Source organism: Hirundo rustica, chromosome 7, assembly GCF_015227805.2.
Source record: "Hirundo rustica isolate bHirRus1 chromosome 7, bHirRus1.pri.v3, whole genome shotgun sequence".
In the NCBI taxonomy this organism is placed as follows: Eukaryota; Metazoa; Chordata; class Aves; order Passeriformes; family Hirundinidae; genus Hirundo; species Hirundo rustica.
The window spans coordinates 9626646-9648428 of NC_053456.1; the positions used below are offsets into that span (position 1 = coordinate 9626646).

General features: G+C 46.3%; 1 protein-coding gene across 9 annotated transcripts in view; it reads right to left on the reverse strand.

Annotated features, from left to right (window-relative positions):
* Positions 1 to 21783, reverse strand: part of KALRN (kalirin RhoGEF kinase) — a 472211-nt gene that overhangs the window by 72353 nt on the left and 378075 nt on the right. The window contains exon 1 of one of the 9 annotated variants that reach the window (XM_040069431.2): positions 4537 to 4806. The exons of 7 other annotated variants lie outside the window; for them this stretch is intronic. In XM_040069431.2, coding sequence (XP_039925365.1) covers positions 4537 to 4621 — 85 coding nt within the window. In that variant the 5' untranslated portion in view covers positions 4622 to 4806. Of the gene's footprint in view, positions 1 to 4536; positions 4820 to 21783 lie in introns of those variants that run through there. One more of the 9 variants, XM_040069432.2, reaches the window with a different exon arrangement.

The window sequence follows — 21783 nt, forward strand, 5'->3', positions numbered from 1 at the left end:
ACACCCTTTATTTTACTATTGTTTTCTCCTCTGCCTCAATTTTGACAGAGCTGCTTTGGCCATGCATTCCATTATGCTTTACACAGTGCAACCACGGCTCAGCCTGAAGCACTAAATAAAATATGTTCAAATTAGGAAATGTTATGGGCTTGAATATATTACTGCAGATCACCCTCTTGCTGCCACTCAGTACAAAGGTACCAGTTCCCTTAGCAAAGCGCTGCAGCTCCCTGTAACAGTGTCAGCACCTTCTATAAAAAGCACCATCAGATCTCACTTTTTACCTAATGAAGAAATAACTTTTATTAATGTGCTGTTGACAGCCCTTGTGATGATGCTGGTTTTCTTAACTTCCAGTTAAGGCTCTGTTTCTGCCCAGCTAGGAAAGATGTACAGGGTGGCTGGCTGAGCCCCCTTCACTGCACAGAAGTCACCATCACTCTATCAAGACAAGCTTTCTTTTTCAATCTTACAGCAAAGGTCCAGTAACAAATCAAAGATTTAGGCAAGAAGAGGAAAAGGAAGAAAGGAAAGAAAGAAAAACAAGACAGTAAAACAGAAAATTGCAGAAAGAAGACCAAAAGTGTAGGAGATAGGGCAAGCTGGAGGGACAGAAAATTTAAAATAAGGGCTTTACCAGGACCTTGCCACAAACAAAAACCCACTCAACCTTTCAACTTCAACACAGTGAGATTTAAGGTTTGACATTCAGATTAAGTTTATTCTGTTCTGAAATTAGACATTTGCATACAACCAGCAGTCTACTCAAAAGAGCAACTCCTGGAGGAGGCAGAGGATATGTTCTTTATTGAAGCCAATACAGCACATCCATTTAAATCCATCCTCCTGGTTTTGGGCTATCCTCAAGTAGAAAGTAGGATATATTCTCATCTGAAGCCACGCTGCACCCATGTAATATTACTCATCTGAACTCTAAAGTTATTCTGACAATTGATTACTTTTAACCCTTTTCTTTGTCTGTACCTGGTACACTCACAGTCAGCTCAAGTCCAGTAGACGGGAAGATCTGTTTCCTTGTTCCCAAAAAAAAGCTTTTCCTACACCTTGTTTGTGCTTTCCACCCTCCTGGTGTCCCCTAGGGCAGTGAGACCCCACCATGCTCCAGTGTGGGCTAGAACTGAATGAGCGCAAAAAATGTCCTCTAAATAAGGCTCCGGGTTTAAGGCAGCACACAGGATTTAATTTCCAGGTTAAATCTGAGGCACTGGTAGTCTTTACAGTGCATCAGAGCCTGGAAATTTAGTCTCAGCCAATGTCCACGTTCCCACTCACTGATGAGCTTCAGAGCCCTGTGCAGAAGGTAGTGCAGGGGAATGGCACTGGCCTTGGCTCTGTGCATAAAGGCAACAAAGTTTTGATCTCCTCACATCAAAGGCGTGCAGCTGACCATTTGCTTTAGAAAAGGCATTTCATGAGCAGGAATCCCTCCCATCTCTTTATTTTTCCTCTTTTCCCTTTTAAAATAATCTCTAATCTGAACCACACAGATAACTGAGGAGATAGACTTCATGTTTAAAAAAAAAAAAAAAAAAAAAAAAAAAAGGTATATTCAATTGCAAATCCTAAGCTGATTTCTAAGGAGAGTTCAATGACTTTCTAGCTATCACAAGAGCACCAGAATTTGAGCCCTCTTACCAGGGACAGTTTTGCAGCATTGAGAAGCATCCTGTTACATTAGGTCATTTTGCACTTCTGCATTTAGGAGATACAGCAAAAAATCCTTGCTTGCACACTCTTGGCTTAGTAAGGCCACTGGCCTAAAGGCTATGCAAGTGTGCTGCTCCTAACTACCCCTTTTTATGGCTGACAGACTCTTGCTCTGAGGCACTCCTATATTAGGATTCATATCTCTCTATACTGCAGAACAGAGAAGTAGTCCTTATTTAGTTCCTGCAGGCCAACTATCGGGGTCAGAGCAAAATTGCAAATGGTACTGTCACTTGCTTTCTCTGGATGGATCCCAACAGCTCTGTACATGGGCAAAGGCGACAAGATCAGAAACTCACCAAGAGAAACAAGCAAAAAAGCAGCATCAAGATCTCTACTGCTGCAATAGACAGCGGAATACTAATGCAAAAGAGTTTGAGTCATCTGTCAAAATCCTTCAGAGAAATGCCCAGTTACACAAAACTTACGTATTTCATGATACACAGGGGACCTCGGGTTTGGGTTTTTTCAGCTCTGCATTACTGCTGCTATTTAGAAGATCAAGCATCCACATCACTTCCAAGCTCCATGGAAAGCAATGATGCAGTTCATACCAACTATTTGAGCACAAAACCTGTGTTTGACACAGAATGCAGGCCCATCTCCCCTGTTTTTCTCACCGGACAGTTCTTATTCACACACCAAAACCTACTGAGTTGTTGCAAAAGATCAAGGTACAACGGGCACTGGCACCAGGAAAAAGCAGAGTCGAATTTCCAAAGGAAAAGGTAAGGTCACCTACGGGGCAGCACTGAGAATAGCTCCGAGATGCTTCACACCCATCTTAAATACAAACTACAGTCACCACTTTGCACTGCGAGACTGAGAGCAGTGAGAAGCCCTGGGATGAACAGTGTCCCCCCGCAGGTGATCGCTGACAACACAGAGTACATGAAGTTAGAGCTTCAAAGCTCTACTTAAAACATCTCCGACCTTAATGGGAGAAGCTGCCACCAAGGGCACGCTGATGCTGTAATCTGGGGCACCTGAATCCCTTGTCAAATGTCAGCTCTGGTACCTGCTTAACGGGGAGTATTTCCACTATCTCTGGTTTTCCTTAATAAATACAACATGACAGACTGCCTTTGAGAACTTTTCACCCGAAGTTTACAACCAAGGACAAGAAAGAAGTAAATCAGTCTGTATCACAAAACACTTTTTGTTACCAGCCCAGTAAACTAGAACTGCAAACACAGTTAACATTTCAATCGGAGAGAGAAGAGCCAGCTGTTTCCCCTTCCCCCTTCTGGAGACCTCTGTAGGCAGGACAGGCAGCAGGGAGATTTTAATCCGCTGGAATCAACATTTTGAAGACCAGAGCTCTGTCAGAGAGCTTGAACACTGCTCCAGCCTGCTTCATGGGCCAGCACATTAAAGCACAGGCTGTCCAAGAGACTTGGCTTTCACACTGGTTTAGTACCACAACCTTTCTGCAGGCAGCCCTACCCCACAACCAGATTACATGTTCCTTCTTAAAGGCTGCTAAACAGCAGGGTGTTGTGCACTGACCTCAAGAATCACTTCCTTGGCATGAAGTGGTGCGTTCTCCCCAGGCTAAAAAAGAACACATCTTACGAAGTAGTGGCAAACTCCATCACCAGCTAGTTTGCTGCTGTCACCACAGAAGTGTGACTAATTCAGGAATTGGGGAAAGAGGGCTCCTGCGCTGCAAATGTACGCCCCAAGAAATGAGTGCGCCCACCCACCCTCAATGTCATCTTTATCTGCTCTTTGTTAGTTGTTTATTTGGTAACTCTGTTCCAGAGTTACCAAAAGACTGCATTTGAATGCTTTAGTTATTAAAAAAAAAAAAAAAAAGACACAAAAGCCAAGTTTTGTTTAGGGCATTTTGCTTGGCCATTCAGAGAACAGGAAACATCGAAATACCACAAGCAGATCTTTGAAAAACCTCACATTATCCAGAACAAGTCCAAGAGCCATATCGCAGCGTAAAGACTGCAGGCTGCAAAACCTTCAGCCAATGCATCCGAGCTGCGCCGTTCCACATAAAAGCCAGATTTTGGTTTTATTTTTACAAGGCACTCCAGCTGCCCTGGCTTTCCCACATCTTTCTCAGCATTTCAGCTCAGCCAGCCTCCCCAGTCCTTCCCCCGTCACCATTCAGAGATTCGTGAACTGTGAGAAACAGATGTTCTCAAAGCATTTTGCTCGTACTCGAGCCCAAGAAAGACTAGAAAGGAAGGGGGGGTGGAAATCATTTAAGTAAATATTCCTCCCCGCCCTATTGACCCTACAGTCCCAGGGTGTTTCCTACCAACAATGATAAAATGTGAAACTATAACCGTAAAATTACATCAGCTCCTTCCCCCTGGCTCGCGGTGCCCGTTACCGGCTCACCCACCGCTGCCCCCGGGGCGCAGGGCACCACTGTCCCTCGCTGTCCCCGGTGTCCAGGGGCACCGCTGTCCCTCGCTGTCCCCAAGGGCAGGGGCACCGCTGTCCCTCGCTGTCCCCGGGGCGCAGGGCACCGCTGTCCCTCGCTGTCCCCGGGGCGCAGGGGCACCGCTGTCCCTCGCTGTCCCCGGGGCGCAGGGCACCGCTGTCGCTCGCTGTCCCTGGGGCGCAGGGCACCGCTGTCCCTCGCTGTCCCCGGGGCGCAGGGCACCGCTGTCCCTCGCTGTCCCCGGGGCGCAGGGCACCGCTGTCCCTCGCTGTCCCCGGGGCGCAGGGCACCGCTGTCCCCGGGGCAGCCTGCAGAGGGACGCTGCCCTGCCGAGGGCACGGCGGAGCCCCCCGACCCCCCAGCATCCCCCCGGGACAGGCTCCCCACGCCGGGCCCCCACCGACCTGTGCAGGAGCAGCAGCAGCAGCACTTCGCCAGGAGCCATCCTACACCGGAGCGGGCGGGATAGCCGCGCCTGCCCGCTTTCATGCTGCCTTCGGGCTGCTCATGGCAAGGAGCCACCGGCCCTCTTCGCGAAAAACAACAAACCGAGTAATAACAATAATAATAATAATAATAAAAAGAGGCCCTAAAGCAAAGCGGAAAAAAAAATAAATAAGAACAGGTAGTTGCAAGTATCCGAGCAGCGCGGCGGAGCCGCTGGCGGCCGCGGCGCCGGCAGCCGCTGTCCCCGCCGAGCCCGGCGCGCACCTCCGGGGGCGGCGCCTGCGGCCGGGGCGGAGCGCGCCCGGCCCGGCCCGGCCCGGGAGGGGAGGGGAGGGGGGCCGCGGACGGCACGGCTCCGCCGCTGCTCGGGGAGAGAGGAAAAGAGGCTTCAGGAGCCAGAAATGCACAACTGCGGTATCTGCGCCCGGGCAGGCGGCATCCGAGATCGGGAGCGAGAAATAAAAACTGCCTGCGAGGAAGTTTGCTCTGATATGTTGCGGGTGGGGGGTTCCGCCAAAGCCTTTAAAAGGCAAAACTTGTATTGCTGTGCTTTTTTTTAAAAAAAAACTTCACAATGTTCTTGGCTTCCCTGCCCGCCCCCAGTGCCATTCCTTAACTTAAGCATCTGACAGCTAAAACTCTTTACAACTGGCTGAAAACACTGCCCAGCCGGCTGTGATCCCGAGGGTACTGCCTGCTTCCTGCAGCAGCAAACCTGCCTGAAGCACTGCAGAGAGAATGCCTACCCTTCTGCCACACGGACCAGGACGCTCGAAATCCAGAGGCACAGCTTGCTTTGGGAGGCGCCAGCCTGTTGTGTTAGGATTTCCCACCTAAAGCAAGAACACTGGAGGTGCCAAAAACATCCTGAACCTTGCTAGAGGCAGCTGGTAGGAGAGGTCGGGCAGGATTCCAGAGCAACAGCATCATAGTTTTGCACTCTTGCATCAAAAGCTGAACAAATCCAACAAGCTACTTCTCCCAGGCAGAAAGGTATCGAGAGGAAAGAGCAGGGGGGAGATGTGCCATGCTTCGTGCCACTGTGTGCCACGGAGGGCTTCAGCCCGAGTGGGCACAGCTCTACTGGTGCCACAGACTGCTGATCTGAGCTAAGGATTTTGGTAGTGGCTTTGGGCTAAGTGCCACTGCCAGGGGGCCAAAGGCCATTTCTGGAAGGGAGGGTTGGGGACACAGCAAAGTGCTCACAAACCCACCTCAGGTTGCACCTGTGTGGTGGGTGCTGGTGTTGAGGTGCAGACCTGGACTGAGTGATTCCAGGTAACCCTTGGGTGGGATCATGCAGAGCCTGAAGGACTCCTGGCAGAAAGACTCCAGTACGTGGTGTCTGGAGAGGGACAGAGGCCCTCCCTGAGAGACTCCATCACACTGGCAAATATGAAACCTTCCAGAAGGTGAATGCTTCACTTCTGGCTTCTCTGCAGGAACTGTTCTTTGACTACAGCCTCACTGGAAGGACTGACAACCTTGTAACATGCCCGAAGCATGCAAATTTTCCTGCCAATGCCCTTGAGCACCAAGGTGTTTTCAGTACCTGAGAACAAAGGGCACTGGAACTGTTTCCCATTTGCTGTGTGTTGTGTCTTTCTTTGACTTGGGTCTTTGCCTATCAGGGAGCTGCAAGGGAATGTCTCCAGGGTGCACTCAGGGCTCTTGTGCCTGTAGTAGGGAGATAATATGTCACACATGAAGCAGAAACCACAGCTGCAGCCAGAGAAGGAAAAGATGGGCTGGGAACCAGCTGGGACACCCTCACCTTCTGCACCTCTTCCTTTCTGTGCTTGTCCCTGCCATGGCTCTCCAGGCAGCAGCTCAGCTCAGATCCTCTGGGTGATTCAGGAAACTCACAGCAAGGCTCTTCTGAGAAGGCAGCTCATCACTTCTCTGCTTTCTACTTTGAGCTGCACCTCCCTTTTCTAACCCATCCTTGCACAGCATGCCCACCTCTTGCCCCATGGCAGCCTGCCCCACCTGATCTCAGCCTGCTTTGTGCAAGCAGAAAAGGGGTAAGGTCTTCACTGGCATTTCACTGCTCCTGTGGCATCTGCCCAGACCTGCAATACAGGACCTGAGGCAGGAGCAGGTCATACACAGTGCCTGGTTTGCCAAATCCCGGCTCTTGGTGGGTTTTAAAAATCATCTTAAGAGAACCTTTAACATTCCATATTTAAGAAACTAGGAAACAGCCCACACTGTTCACCTCTAGCATTTTCACCTCTAAATTCCCGTGACTCCTGGAAGAGCTGTCCACCCTGAGGAGCCTTGTGGGTTTCTTCCAGCTCAGCATATTCTGTGTGAGCCCAGCAACAGGGCCTGGCGTGCTGGGGGAGTCTGGGGGAGAACTGGGCTGATCAGAGCCATCAGCTGAGAGCCAGAGTGGTGGAAAAAAGATGGAGTGTGTTCCAGGAAAGGCACCACAATAACCCTGCCTGGGAATGAGGCTTCGCTAAACCAGCGCATGAACATGGAGTCTGAGACTGCGAGGAGGGTTGGGAAGCAAAATCGTAGCTCTTGTAATTGCAGCCAAACTTTAAAACATAATTAAGGTGCAATTTCAGGTCTTAAAAAACCCCCTCTTCCCTAATTAAAACAGAATTGAAGTAATTATTGTGGGAGGAAGCAGGCTCTGCCCCTCCCCAGTCTACAGTTCCAGTAGTGTTGTGAAGGTTATCTCTTTAAAGTTGTTCTTTAAAAACTCATACATCCACTCACTGATGAATGATACATGGAATAAATATTTCACAAAATAAGGCTGAAAGCCATATTCCTAATAACCACACCATATCAATTAGCTCCTATAAAGAAGAGGAGGAGACATGCTGTGGGCAGTCTAGTTCAGCTCCAGCCCCAGCTGGGATAAACATCTGTCAGCAGCAGCAAATAGGCACTATGCTGCCAACTGCACAGAGTCTGTAGCTTCAAGCAGGGAATTCAGCCTTTGGGATGTAGAAATGTTGCAGAGATTGTGTGGGGGGTGGAAATCTGTACAGCACACTTGCCCAAGGTGAAGGGCTAGGAGCTGTCTGTCTGGGACTAGATTATTGGGCAGGAAGAATTGATGTGTGACTGTGGTCCATGAATTATCAGCATGTCCCCTGACAAGGAAAACACCCCTGCCCCTGCTCTAACCTGTGCCTAAGTCAAAGGATAGTCACAGAATGGTTTGGGTTGGAAGGAACCTTAAAGGTCATCTTATTCCAACCCTGCTGCCATAGGGAGGGGCACCTTCCACTTGATCAGGTTGCTCAAAGTTCCATCAACCGTGGCCTTGAACACTTGGCAGCCACGATGTCTCCAGGCAATCCATCCCAGCGCCTCACTACCATCACAGCAAAGGATTTCTTCCCAACATCTAACTTAACTTTCTCCTTTTTTACTTTAAAACCATTCCCCCTTATCTTATCACTATCTGCCTGTGTAAAAAGGCACCCTCCCTCTTTGCTATAAACCCCCTTTACTGGAAGGCTGAGTCACAGGAGTTCTTTAAGGCAACATCTCCTGGCACCACATTCCAAATGCTCCAATCATTACCTGCAGTGGAGTGAAGAAGAAAATTTTATGGCCGTGACTGGCTGCATCTGAAGCTAAGTCTGCACCATGGGCCACAGGAGCTGTCCTGCCCAACACCGATGATGGACAGCAAGTCATCTCAGTCTAATGTCATGATGACAAGGAAATTACTTCTGTCTACTCTTTAATACCCTTTTAGAAATTCCCCAGGCATATGAGTTACTTTCAGATGAAATCTGAGATGGTCTGTAAAAAGTACTGTTGTTGTACAGGGGAAATAAATTCTAATAGTTTTACCCTTCCTGAGGAAAATTTGGGGTGAAAGATGGAAAACAATTTTTTTTACTGCTTTCAGTACTCCCTCACACCTGCAGCAATTATTTTATTTTCTTAGGTTATGAACTGAGGGACCTATCTGAGGGGAACAAAGGACAAAATAACGAGGGGATGTAAACTGGCATGGCTTCATTTTGGGTCACCACGAATGCAGTGAAATATGCCTGGCCCAGATTGCCCTGGAGGTCTGTAATGCAGAACAGCAGTGACAATATTTCTCCCATAGTAACAGGTGCCGTTTCCTTCCCCCCACCACATGCATAGGGAGATGAATAATGTAATAGCTGTCAGGAGCATCTGTTCATTACTTATGCAAGTCAATCCTACATTGTGCTTTAGGGTGTAAAGCGATCTCTGCAGAAAATCCATCCCTATGGACATCACTATCACGGAATAAGATGTACTACGGTTGATTTATTTTTTTAATCCAATGAAGCTTAAGTATTAGCTAACCCTTTCTTAGGGAGGAATAGCAAACCAGCTATCTAACAGAAATAACTGATGCATGGCAAAAGGAAGGTGGATTTGTACAGTTTTTAAAACAATTTAAGTATTTGGTGTGGCTCGCAGTGCCAAAGTCAGATAGTGCAAAGAGATGCATGAAATTTGAGTTCCGTTAACAGGGAAAGTTAGGTACCTCTGTAGAGCAATTCAGAGCGTGCAGGCAAGACAGCAAACATGGGTGTTCTGAAAACCAGTGAGAACCATGAGGACGTAGCAGAACTTGCTTTCAGGTTATGATCTTGCTTTGGTTCATGGAGAAATCAGGAGTTACACTGCAGCTTCAGGAGCCCAGGGGATGCTGGTTTCATTGCTCATTCTGTCACTTGCTTTCTGAGTGACTTTAGGGGAAAAAATTACCATTACATGCCTCAATTTTCCTATGTGAAATAAAAGGATATCAGCATTTCACATTCCCTTTAGAGTGGTCTGAAACAGAGATTAGACATCCTACAGTGAACAAGAAGAGGAGCTGTCATTGTTAGCTGTGTCTTGAAATGAGTGTGGCAAGATATGGCTCTGGCACTACTGGCCTTTGGAATGAGTATTAAAAAAGCACCTTGATCCATATGTCTTGCCTGCAAACAGTACTTGCAAATCCAGGTAGATCTGAGCAACTGGAGGGAAACAGATTGGCAGAGTGAAGCAGTCCTCGCTCAACCAGCACATTTCAGTACATTATTCTTGGCTCTGGCTCCAGCTATTTTCAACAGCACTAAACATTCATTAGATTAAATCAAATGAACCACATTCTTTAAAAATAGCCAGAGCCTTGTTGTGCCAGTTGGAAAAAAACAACAAGTTTATTGGGTACTAAAACAGATAAAATAAATTAAAAAGAAATAAATAAATGGAGTTATATTCCCTCCTGGCGCAAGAGAGCACAACTCCAAGGAGAGGTTTTTGGCTCCTCAGTTCAGCACAGTGGTAGGCAAAAAAGGAACATTCTCAACTAGCTAAACCAAACAAATTAAGAAGAGCTATAGACAGTCCAGCACAGCCTCCACGCTGAACTGCAATGTAGGCATATATTCAGCAAATGTTAGGATATATCATCCTTATCTCTCTGCTGTGGATGTCAGCACGGGTGGATTTATGGCAGCTTAGAAGAGATGCCGTGAGCTAACAGCATCCTGGCACACCAACTCTACAGTAAAGCCAAAGGCCACAGTCAGACCCATCTGCTGTGCTGTGATGGACCTCACCTTTACACACTGCTCACAGACCTCTCCCAAACATCACAAGCCCCCCACTGACACCAGCCTTCCTTCCCTTATTTACACCCCATCTTTTCTCTTTCTCTGCATTCTGAAGAAGGAAGATCTACAGAAGGAGAGAAGTTGCTTGGAGAATTATCCCTGAAAGTATCTTATAAAGATCATCAAGTAAAGGTGGGTGACTGTAGACAGAATAAGATACACCTATTTTCTTTCATGTTATTCAGTCTGTTTCAAGGGAATTTAGATTTTCCCCCCAGATATTCAGGTAGGTATAACCCAGGATAGTTTCACTTGCTTTTGGAGCAGAACATGCCTGCAGAACACATATGTCCCCTCAACCTCCAGTCTAACTTTGCCTCTCAGAGATCTCAGAACCGATTCCTACATTGTCCAGTTCCTCTGGTTTCCTGGGCACAGGACCAATTCCCCTATGTATACAGCTTCTTCCTAACCATTTGCTGGCAGTGAGTTGTTTAAGAAAACAGCTACAAGCTGGTGTAAAGTACAGCCCCGTTACCGTCCTCCCACACCTCACTGCAGGCTCACCTGCCCCTGGACTGGCTCTACTGCTTCAGCAGGGTCTTGTGTGAGCAGAGGAGACTTCTCTGATCTGCCAGTAGCATCATCAGATGAGTTATGCTCTGATGAGGCTGCAGCAGAGCCTCACCTCACAAACCAGTCTGACCTGGGAGGCCCCGTAAGCGAAACCACACACCGCTTTGTGTTGGTACAGTATTGATTGGTTGCTGGGGAGCTATGCTGGATGGTGGGCACATCCTGAATGAGCTGCTGGTTAGAATTAAAAAAACCCCAACCCTTCAGCAGAAAAGAGTGAAATAAAAATTTAAAGCAGGTTTGTGTTTGTTTCCTGAAGCACTTATCTCCATTAGAGCAGAGACCTGTCTTTGGGAGTCACAGCAATACCCAATGACAGACGACAAGAAGCATTAAAGCGCTGCCTGTTGGGCATGTTTTGGCTCCTGTCTTACTGTATTGGGCCTTGGTGGGGAAATCAGGAGCCTATCTCAGCCCATCACAGTCTGCTTTCCAAGACAAACAGGAGCCTTACCCACTGGCGCATGACAAAGGTGAGTTGTTCTAGCAACTACAGACTAACTGTAACAAAAATATTCCTAGCCTGCTTGTCTCAGCTTGCCTGAGGTTGTTCTGTTTGGACGGTAGAAGCCACAGCTGATTTTCCCTTAAATGCCATTTCTCCTTCTTTAGAGTAAGTTGTTACCTGTTTTGGTTTGTTTGTTTAATGGAAGAGTATTCAGACTATTTTCCTGAGATGTTCTGCAGCAAGTTGCAAGTTCTGTTCATCACCTTTCCCCCACCCGGTACCCAACACAAACAGGGTTCAAGGCAAGCTGAAAGAAAAATTAAAAACCTGGCACACACTACTTGCTGCTTAGTCAGGGAAATTTTCTCTGTTTGGCCAATTTGGAGGAACTGCACTCGAATTAAAATAAAATTCAATGTCAGTATTGTAAAAGCTTATATTTATTTGGGCCAAATTACTGCATTAACTGTATTTTCCATTTCCCTTTTATTCTAAGGTAAAAAGAATGCAGAGGAGTTCTTACCAGGCAATGTTTAGGATGGCAAAGCTTTCTGATTTACAGCACCAGATCTAAGACAAGCATAAAAGAATCTGTAAAGCTGCTATTGAAACTTATGGCGGGTATAAATAACAAGGGCACACATAACAGGCAGCCTGCTGTGCAGAGAATTGAAAAAAAAAAAAAAAAAAGTAGTTTTAAAGCTATTTTTATCAGCTGGTGGAATGACTGGCTAGAAAACAGCCCTTCTTTTTTCAGTGTGGAGCACCTCTGCTTGCTTTCATTCTTTGGTGTCCATATACCAGCAGTTAGGATATTTTGAGGATGTCAGCTCTCTGACAGACAGCTCTGCTGATGTTCTATACAGAAGTGCTGCTCCTGGGAATGCCAGTGAGCAATTGCCAGTCTAGCACCCAAAACTCTGGAAATCCCCCTTCTGCATGGTACCATCAGACATTGCCAAAAGCTGGATTTCTACGCATCGGAATTTCCAGTTACCACAAGGCAGAAAACCCTCTGTTGTTCTGCGAGTGGGACAAGTACACGATGTCATGGAGTACTTTTTAATTCCTGTATTCAGGCAATCTCTTGGTATGTAACAGTTCCACATTACATGATAGTTCCATGAGCACTTTGAGTTGTCAAGAGCCAACAGTGCTGCCAAAACCCTTTGTTGCCTTTTCTGTCTCTCCCAGGTGCCTGCTCCTTCCTGCTGCTTCCCCTGTGCCAACAGAAATGTTTGTGCAGCCTCGCAGAGAATCTGATCCGCAGTGGATCCAGGTTAAAATTAACCCGGTGGGGGAAGAAAAGGTTTGTTTTAGCCCAGATCGGTTTCTTGATCTGCCTTTGTTCTCCTGTCAGTATTGCTCAGATATCACTGCAAAAGCCTCAAGCTGTGTGGCTGTTGCATCACCTGTACTGCTGTGCTGTCTCCTGGTCTGGGTACCCCACTGGCTGTGGTAGATCCTGGCTGCTCAGGTAGGCACAGGACACATTCCTGGTGCTCAGGGAGGTTCAGCCTCCTGGTGTGAGACAGAATGGGTGCTTCCAGCTGGCTGACAATCTTCTGCTCAGCTGAGAGAAGCACCAGCTCCTGGGGCTGCTGAGCTCAGGCTTGTCTCTGTTGTGCCTGCATGTCCCATTTTATGACGGCAATCAGAAGCCGATGGGAGAGGAACGAGCATTTTTGCATTTTTACGTGCAGAAAGGCACATCTTTGGAATAATGAAAGGCTGCAGCAGATTGAACATTGCAGAATGTGTCGAGCTCCCAGGTGAAGGCTGTGTCCCAGCAGTTCTCCTGGGGAGCGGCACCGTGTGTGCACAGCACAACCACAGCAGATCTGTCTGAACAGACGTGCCATGGCCATGAGGGTCACGGGGTGTAAAGCCCCAACTGCCTTCACCAGCCATCCGTGCACAAAGCTTTTTTCATAAGGTTCCTCACAGGTCAGATTGGCACCAAAAGCACCCAGAATCCTTTACCCTGCATGAAACCTAATTTGACTTTTCTAGTCGGTGAAAGGAAGAATGTTCTTATTTCACTGAGTAGAAGTCCTGCAGAGTTAATAAGTTCTTCGGTGCTTTTCTGAAGAATGCTATTTGGTTCTTAAAGCCAGAATCTGTTCTCTGGTACCTAAATGCAATTCCCACAGATTTCCAAAGAAACTGGACGTATGTTCTTTGGCAAAATGCAGCTATTAACTTAAAATCCTAAAGATACATGAAATCTACAGAGAAAATAAAGAGCTGGCTACAGTCTCAAAGAAGTAAAATGAAACTGGACAAAGACCTAAAAATATACCTTTTGGAACTATATATTGAGTTCAAATATTTTGGTGCTCCTCCCTAGTCTAGGAAATAGAAAAATGCCCTTGAAATATGATCACTGGGTGCTACTGTTGAACTTGCAATCTTTTTGGCTTGCAAAAGCAAAGGGCAATAAAAAAATCCAGGCAGTATAATGTTATTGGTGAGAAAAATGGAACCTTAGGTTCACTTCACGAAAACAAGAGTCACTTCACTCTGAGAAGAAAAAAACCCCACTTATTTGACTGCATTACACTTCTGAAGAATCAATGAATGTTCAATGCACTTATGAGGAATATATGATACAAATGTAAAGTAGCACCTTCTAATAAATGCTTAGAACATCAAAGGACAATAAGGGTTTAACATCTGTTTTCCTGTTCTAGATCGCGAGATACTTATTTAAACAGATTTAAGGAAAATGCAGTCAAATATGGACTCTGCTTTCAAGAAAAGAAAAGTACAGTTCTAGAGTTAAAGACAACATTTTTATGAAGAAATAATATTCTTTATGAGACCAGCTAATATGAATGGAAAAGATACACCGGCATTTATGTAAATGACCTTCTGTTCTAGACTTTTAGATCATCATAGCTGCAATAACATTAACTCTACTTTCTAAAATTTGGGATTAATCTGAAATAAGCAAATTTGACATTGTTTCAGGCTCTTTTGCAAAGTGTGTAACCTGGGAATAAGTGTTCTGACAAAATGCTTGAATAAATGACAGGAAAATCAGGCTTCTTGTGTCAGGATCAATACATCAAATCTGTGCAGTGTGCTGAAGCAGATACACAGAAACATAATTTCTCTTACTGGAAATACATTATTTAATACACATGTGCTTTGCATCACGCTTTGCCTATTTCCAGCTCAGACCAGTCAGGGAAATGGGATTTTTAGTAGAACTAGTTCACTTCAAAACACGCTCATAAAACAGTTGTTTAAGATTAGCAACAGAAGGATCAGCCCAGCAGTACACAGGCCTTGCAGGGTACAAATACCACATTTAGTCCCTTTTACTGTCTGGAAGCTGAAAGAGTGGGGAGGCAACATTTTGGGGAAACCAAAAATCATCAGTCATTAGGACCAGTAGTTATAGGTTCAATCTTTGCGACGGTGCTGTTAAAAAGTGCATCCACAGTTTGACATTAAATTAGTAGGGATGTCAGCCCTCAACCTGGAAGCAGCAGTTTACTTTTCCTTCATGCCTAAACTTTTAAAATTTCAGGGAAAAGGATCAGGCAGTAAGTTACAGAATACTGAGCAAAGCAGAAAATCCTGAGGAACACCGCAGCTAGTGGTGGTGCACTGAAGCTGGTTACACAGCAAAATGCCCAGACAAACAACTCCCATCCCACTCTTCTCCCCAACAGTCCTAGATGGGTTATGGTTCAATGTCCATCTGTGGAAAGGCTAAATTTAGTCTGTCCTCAGAGGAAACACAAGACACAAGTCATGCACATGCTCCCGCTGCTCTTTGAGGATGACCTTCCTGTCAGCTCCACGGGCCAAGTGCTACAGAGCAGCCCCCTCTCCTCACCACACCACTGTATTTCAAGACACACGACTAAATACAGAGGAAATAGACTTTACTCAAGGAGTTATTTTGATACATTTCCTCTGGGTGCTTGTTTTTCACTGGTGGGGCAGAGGTGTGGGGATGCTCTGGCTGCTGGCTTTGGGTCAGAGCTGGAGTGAAACCTCGTGGCACAAACTCAACTGCCTCCTTGCTCTGGTGTCTCTGCACTGCACTGAGGCACCACAGCTCCCACGAGGACAAGAATCAGAAGGCATCTATACGGTTCCTTTGCAGTGAATAAAAAGAATATTCAGACCATTTTCAGCAGGTGTCTCCCCTGGCTAACTGTGCAGAGCGCTTTGCATAATCCCTGACCTCACCTCTTGACCCTGAGTACCACAGCAGGAGAGCTGAGTCTTTTCTCAGCACAACAACCACTGCTCAGACTCTGTGAGCTCTACTTGTGGTGCTTCAAAGGCCCCTCTCTCTGCTCTGATCCTGCTAACACAAGGGAAGGCTGAGCTCTGCTATTCTATGAACAGACGTGTGCTGGGATCACTGGAGAGCTGGGGACTGGTTTAGAGTCAGGAAGATACTTCTGGTCTTCCTCAGGCCAAATGGGATGCTGCATAGCCAACACTACTCTAGAAAATGATCTCAATTAATTACAAGTCTAATATTTACTCAGTAGAACGGTCTTTGTGATTTCTCAACAGCTGGGACATCAATATGTGAGCAATAAAAATTAAAGTTTCCTTTTCCAGCATGAGTTTGGAGACAAGCTGGGAAAAAAAGGATGCAGTCTCGTTTGTCAGCATGTATGCACAGCTGAGATGCTCTCAGACCATCCCCTCTCAGCTGGCCTGTGGGGCCAGGAGAGGGCTGTGGCCACCCACTCACCCATCAGCTGAGCAGCCAGGGCCAGCTGGGAGCTTCCCTTCACGAGCTGCAGCTGAGGAGGGAAGTTCTCACTTCCCTGCAGGATAGCAGAAGGGATAAAGCTTGGCTGGCTGAACCTGGCCCTGAAAAGCATGGGCTGGCCCCAGGAAAGGAGACTGGGAGGGCAGGCATGGAGAATTTATGATCCTGGTCTACCTCAGGGCTGTGCAGGACTGCACTCCTGAGCCTGACACAGAGGGATACTACAGCTGGAGTTTCTCTCCAGTTTCCTTGCCAGACCAAGTGCTGAACTCTTTGGCATTCTTGGTGAGTCTCACCGGTCCATAGCATTTTAAATTGCCACCGTTTCTCTGTTTTTCAGTGATAAAAACAGGCTAGACGCTGTACTGTGAAATTCGGGGTTAAGCTGACAGGGACTATGTGGATAAATTTTACCCACCCCCTGTCAGAAGGGGAAGCAAAGGCAAAGTAAACAAGAAAATTTGCAGGCCTTCTCTCTTTTAAACAAAGAATCCTGTGTTTAAAATAATAAAAATCCACTGTACAAAAGCAACTTCCCCCAAAATAGCCCTTCCTGTTTTATCAAAGCATTCATCAGAACTGTCCTTCTCCATAGAAATAAAGTTCCAGGTAGAGTACTGGAGGCCTTTTGTTTTGACTAGATAACTGAAGCTGAAAGAAGCTGAAGTAATAAATGCATGTGATTTTACTGGTACCCGGTATGTCCCCATGGCTGAATGTAGGTGCTACCATCTAGTGATGCCATACTGAAAATAAAAAAGTAATGAATCAGGAATAGCACATCAGTGAAACAGGGCTACTCACAAGCCATGGGAGCGTGGCTCCAACAGCCTGCACACTGTCTGCTCCTGGAAAGCATGGCTCTCACAGCCTGCCTAAAAGCTGTGTCTGTAACTTGTAGTGGAGGACACGTATTTCCCAAGGATTTGTCTGTTTGGTTTTGTTTTTTCAATGTACCTAACAGGTAAAACCCCAGGTAGAGCTACAGGCATAGTGATATGAATACCCCTACACAGATGTGGCTCATCCTCTCAGCCGTGACTTGGCCGTAGGCACAATGAAAATCACATCTCATCACCCCATATTGCTACACATTTGTTCATTTTTTATTATTCTGGGGATAACTGCACCCAGGAGAAGGTATCAACATGGATAACCCCAAGGATGGACACTTCATGGGCGTCTGAGTTCTTCTGCAGGGTGACTGTGAAGCAGGAGAAAGCACAGGAGTGTGGGATCAAAATTCAGCAGCAGGGAGGGGAGTCAGGCATCACCAGCTCTCCAGCAGCCCTGCAGACACTGCCCACTGAGGTAGAAAGGAGCGAGATGATGAGGAGAACTGTGAAGGGCCATCAAAGTGAAGGCAGGCAGACATTGTTTGATGAGAGAGAGGAGGGAAACTCAGCAGAGAAAAAATAAGAGAAAGGGTGACGTGACTGAAATAGCAAAGTGGTTTTGAATTCTTTCATCTTTATTTTCCTACTCCTTTCACAGCTGCATGGAGCCACACTTGGAAGCTGAGGCAGACCTTGGTGCCAGCCCACAGAGCTGCCATGGCCCACCACACTCGTGACTGACTTGTTACAGCTTCTCTATCATAACTGAAACAGAGTGAAAATGAACATTTCCTGACGTGACTTTTCTGTGTAAGCCATGTCTTGAACTTGTAACAAGAATGGCACGAGGCACTTAATGCCAGCAGAAGGGATCCACATGACCTCTTTTGAAAGACAGCCCATAGTACAAAATTTTACTCTCAGCACCCTTGTTGGATCAGTATCAGGAACAGAAGTGAGGTGGTTTTTTTTTTTTTTGTTTTTTTTTTTAATTTAAATATTGCATATTTATATTGACAATGGGAGTCCAAACATTGTTTGTTTAATAGGAACCCCATGACCAGCTTATGTACCAGTTAAATCAACTGTTACCTAATGAAATGTTTCCTTTAGTTCAGAGCCTTACAAACATTTTAATCGACCGCTCTTCATTAAGACTCTCAAAACAAAAAACAATTTCTCAGCCTCCACAAGGACGAATGAAGGTTTAATGCAGCACACTAAAACTTCTGAATTGTCCTCACACAGCTCCCCTGGGACATCAGGAGTCATTACCACCAAATATGTTCGCAACAGAGATTGTTTAAAACACAACGGAGAAAGTGCGTGAGCCAATGCAGATCGCAATTTAAAGCTCAACAGGAACAGGGAGCTAACAAAAGCAGCCTAGACTTTTTCCCTGCACTAAAACCCAGTATGTTCTTAAAAAACAGGGACGTGGGAAGAAATAATTATACTTTACATAGATGATTCTTCTGAGATCAGGAACTGGAGGAAAGAGTCTTTCAAACACAGCAAGAGCTGGATTAGCCTCATCAGTTTTGCACACTAATGCATTAAATGACCTGCTCCTTCCCACGTGGAGAAATTACCAAAATGCAGGTCTCAGTGTGACCTCTTTTTCATTGATACCACTCTTCTCACCAGCCTTGTTAAATCCTTTTTCTGCTTCCTGCTGTCCCAGCCCAGCCTGCCGTGGCACCTACCAGCCCCAGGCTCTCCCAGGCTGTGGGTGACCCCCAAACACGCCAGCTGTGACTGGCACAGCACCAAAACTCTCATCCCTCCTGCCCAAGGGCTGGTGCTCTGCCAGTGACACCTGGACAAAGTGACCCATCTGGGGAGCATGGGCAAGATGGTCACCATGCTAACATACAAGACCTGTGTTTCCTCTTCCTCTGGAAAAGATCCAACTGTATCTCAGTTTGTTCTCGTACAAGGACCCACCACTGCCACCAAAGCCCTGCTGTTAAGTGGCCTTCAGCCTGCACAGCAAGATGTTTGCACAGCGTCTTTAAATATATATTCCTCATCTCCTCCAGAGATGTGCGCCAGACACAAGTCTCCTGTGGGCAGGATCTGCTCTGGGGCCCTGGACAGGACTTTCCTCTCATGTATCATCAATACAAAACAAATGCCATGAAACCCTATCTCTTTTTTAATGCCCTCTTTTTCTTTTTGTGATGGAGGTTGCCTAAAATTACTGCAAGAACTAACCTCTGTTAGTGTTTTAGTTACCCCATGCGTTTGATGTTACAAGAAAAACCCTGTGTAAAGGGTTACCAGACAATGACTTTCAAGACCTAGTTTTCATCTGATTCTTTTGTGGGCTGAATTCAAGTTTGCAATCACTCAAAGTTAGCAGGTTGCCACCAGGAATATGCTTGGCTCAGTGGGCTTCATGAAGGTCATTAAGTTGCTTTCTATCCAAGTGGATATCTCTCAATTTGAAATTTATAGCTTAATACCTTAGGGCTCAATTATAGAGTAAAAGAGACAGAAATAAAAGTCACAGCTTTCCTGTAATTAGTCATGTGGGATAGCTCAAATAGAGCTTCATTTCTAGTACCAGAGATCTTTCTTCTTCCTTCCTAGAAATGCTAGTCAGAAAAAAAAAAAAAAATCCTGCAAATTCTGCAGTCCAGTAACAGAGACTGCAGACAAATTCCTTTTACTCAATCATCTGTATATCGCTTGCAAAAGGTTAATCCCAGAAACCTGTTAGCCTTTTTACAGAGGGTAGTTGCAAACACTGTCAGATCACGAGAAAGGAAGGACAGGCAGGAGGATACTTGTGCTCTGAGCTGTAGTCAGGTCATGAAAAAATCAAATGTGTATCCTCCAAAGAAACACAGCCAGGAGTCAGACAGAAGGCTGGGAGAGCAGTCCTTAAAGTCTCTGCACTCTTAATGATCATCAAGAGAGATCTGTACAGATATTTCATTACAAAAGGTAGGGAGTGTTCTCTTCTGGGCACGTTCTGTTATATTCACATCACGTATTTCCTTTTGCAATATTTTATGTTAATTCATCATCTATTTTCAGAGGAATAGTGTAAAAGAGTGAGGAAGAGCCATACAGGGCACATGTTCAGTTGTGAGGTTTGGTTTTGCATTTGTGGTGGCTTTCAGTTAGACTTTGCAGAAAGGCCTGATGAGGACTTGCACCGACGCTTTACAAAATATTCTGGTGATCCCACAAAATCATTTAAGCCTTCACCTATTCAGATGTTGGCTGACATACTGCTTTCTTTAATCTTTCATTTTAAGGACAATAGGTAGCTTCTGTGAGCCATGATTTACTCCACCATTAATCATAATAGGACCAAACAGAGTAATTTGCCATTTCCCTCTAAGAAGATGTAACTATGTTTTGATACTTGGCAAAACTCTGCAGCTTTCTAAAATAGATGGCAAATTCTATTATTAGAAATGTTAAGTTTTGAGTGTAGGTACTTTCTGTTCTTGAAATTACTTGTGCTTGTAAAAGCTAAGAATTATGTGTCTTGGTAATTGCAAGCAAAATTCAGCTATTAACCTGTTTTTCTGCAACTGTGTATGTTTACATACTTGAAGCAGACCAGGAACATCATTAATGTTGATCTAAGATGTGCTAGCCATTGTTTTGGCTTGTACAGAAAGGCCAGAAATTGTGGAAGCCTGGAGCAAGGGATTCTGAATGCAAGCCACCCCTAAAGCTACTGGAAGTAGAGAAGGGCACAAACTCTGAAAAGTCAGAAACCATTTGTCAAGCTAATCTTTCCAGCACCTCATGAGACCAGCAGGATCTTTCAGCAGCTACTGCATCTTCCCCTTTAAACTTACTCCTCTTTCTTTATTCCCAGCATCTGTTCATTCAGTTTAAACAATTTCCTGTTTTCCTAATAGAGGGAGAACTGATTAGACACAGAGCCTATTTGCTGTACACTGGCCAAAACTGTGGATTGGGCGGTTATTTTTATTATTTCTAGCTGCACTTCTGGAGATCCCATTAATTCTGAGGCTCCCTGATACAGCTTTGGTATGTGCAGGAAGAAAACTGAGGCCAAGGGGGAAAGAGAGATAAAGGAAGTAAAGGCCATGAACACATGGCTGGAGCCAGCCGGCCCCAGACTCACTCAGCACTTGCTCAGAGATGCTGGGCCAAGAGGCAGCTCCAGCCCGGGAGCGGTGGCAGCGTTAGGTGAGAAAAGCTGCCCACAGGCAGGCAGAGCATGCCAGCAAACCCCTGGTGCTCTGCTGACACAGCCTGGTGGCTCCCAGCTATCGGTGAGCGCTGCCCCACCAGGCACAGCCCAGCGCTGTGCCCATCCTGCCCTACCTGCGGTGCAGTTGTGCCCTGAAGCTCACACAATCATGCCAAAAGCAGAGTTTCTATGTCCCCTGCCAGCTTCCAGCCCCTGCACCACCCCGTCTTCATCCTCAGAATTTCCTGCCTCCCATTTCACAGCCTACTCTTGCAACGTTTACGTTTTATTTCATTTAAGGAAAAGCTGTACAGCCTGACGCTCCCAAATGTGCTTTGGGTGGTGTTCCAGGGCGCCCCGAGCAGGGACACAAGCCCAGCTGCTGGACCATGCACACAGCAGGCACGTCCCCAGCTGCCCGTGAGTCACGCCAGCCGCTGACTGCTCTTACGCAGACCAGGCTGATTTTCAGCTTTACCTTTCTGTTCATTCACGGATAATTTGCACGGAAGCGACTGCAGCCGAGGGCCAGGACAGGCTCCCGTGGCAGCAGCAGCAGGGCAGGGCCCCGGGAATGCAGCAGGGAGAAAAGGTGGCAGCAGGTCTAGGAAGTGCAGGAGGAGTTTGGAGCTCACACTGCAGACAGAGCTGACAGCTGAGGGGATCAAATCTGAGAGAAGCTGAGCTCTCGTCCCCCGGGTTTGGGTCAGATCCTCCAGAAGGGAAGCTCTGACAGCAGACTGGCCCTAGGGCACTGCTCTGTCCTGGGCGTGTGTCCCGCTCC